This window comes from Charadrius vociferus, unplaced genomic scaffold (genome assembly GCF_000708025.1).
Source record: "Charadrius vociferus isolate BGI_N301 unplaced genomic scaffold, ASM70802v2 scaffold477, whole genome shotgun sequence".
NCBI lineage: Eukaryota > Metazoa > Chordata > Aves > Charadriiformes > Charadriidae > Charadrius > Charadrius vociferus.
Genome location: NW_009649449.1, coordinates 5714364 through 5715006, shown reverse-complemented (window position 1 = coordinate 5715006; position 643 = coordinate 5714364). Strand labels below are relative to the sequence as shown.

The window sequence follows — 643 nt, the reverse complement described above, 5'->3', positions numbered from 1 at the left end:
CGATCTCCCTGCGCCCCGGAGCCAGGTCGGGTGGAAGCGGTACGATGGTCCGGGGCAGCGCGGGTGGGAGCGCTGGCTCTCGGCACTCGCGGCGTGTCGGGCTCGCGGTGCAAACCACACTCTCCACTTTGCTCCAACAAAGCGTAAGCAAGCGAACGGGCGGCGAGGGCTGCACGGCGGGCGGCGCGCTTGGGCACGCGCTTAGGATCTGTAGTCCTTCTTGCTGTAGGGTTTGTTGCCCAGGATGCTATCGATCTCGTGGACGATGGAAGACGACAGCTTCGGAAGGACCTGCGGGGGACACCGGTGGGAGTCAGGATCGTGCCCCTGGTGCACGTGGGAGGACGCAGCCGCGGCCGTGCCGCGCTCACCGCCTCCACCCTGCCACCTTGGTGCTGCAAGCCCCAGCTTGCCGGCTGAGCGACCCAGTTATGGAGAGCCTAGGTTGGGCTCAGCCCAGCAAAGCCTCGTCTCCTCCGCTCAGCTTCAGATCAAGCAAAACCCCTGATTTCTGCATCGAGGCAGGTTCGCAACCTCCTTTTCCCACACAGCGCGTCGCAGCAGCAGCAGCAGCGAGCGTTGCAGGGCTGCGCGTTGCCCGAGCTTTGTGTCGCAGCAGCACGCGCGCCGCAGGCAGGTGCTG

The 643-nt window shown here is 65.9% G+C and overlaps 1 protein-coding gene across 1 annotated transcript in view; it reads right to left on the bottom strand.

The window, feature by feature from the left end:
- Positions 1-201: 201 nt before the first annotated feature.
- Positions 202-643, bottom strand: part of KCNAB2 (potassium voltage-gated channel, shaker-related subfamily, beta member 2) — a 3762-nt gene continuing 3320 nt past the window's right edge. The window contains exon 5 of the mRNA XM_009889690.1: positions 202-291. Coding sequence (XP_009887992.1) covers positions 202-291 — 90 coding nt within the window. The remainder of the gene's footprint in view (positions 292-643) is intronic.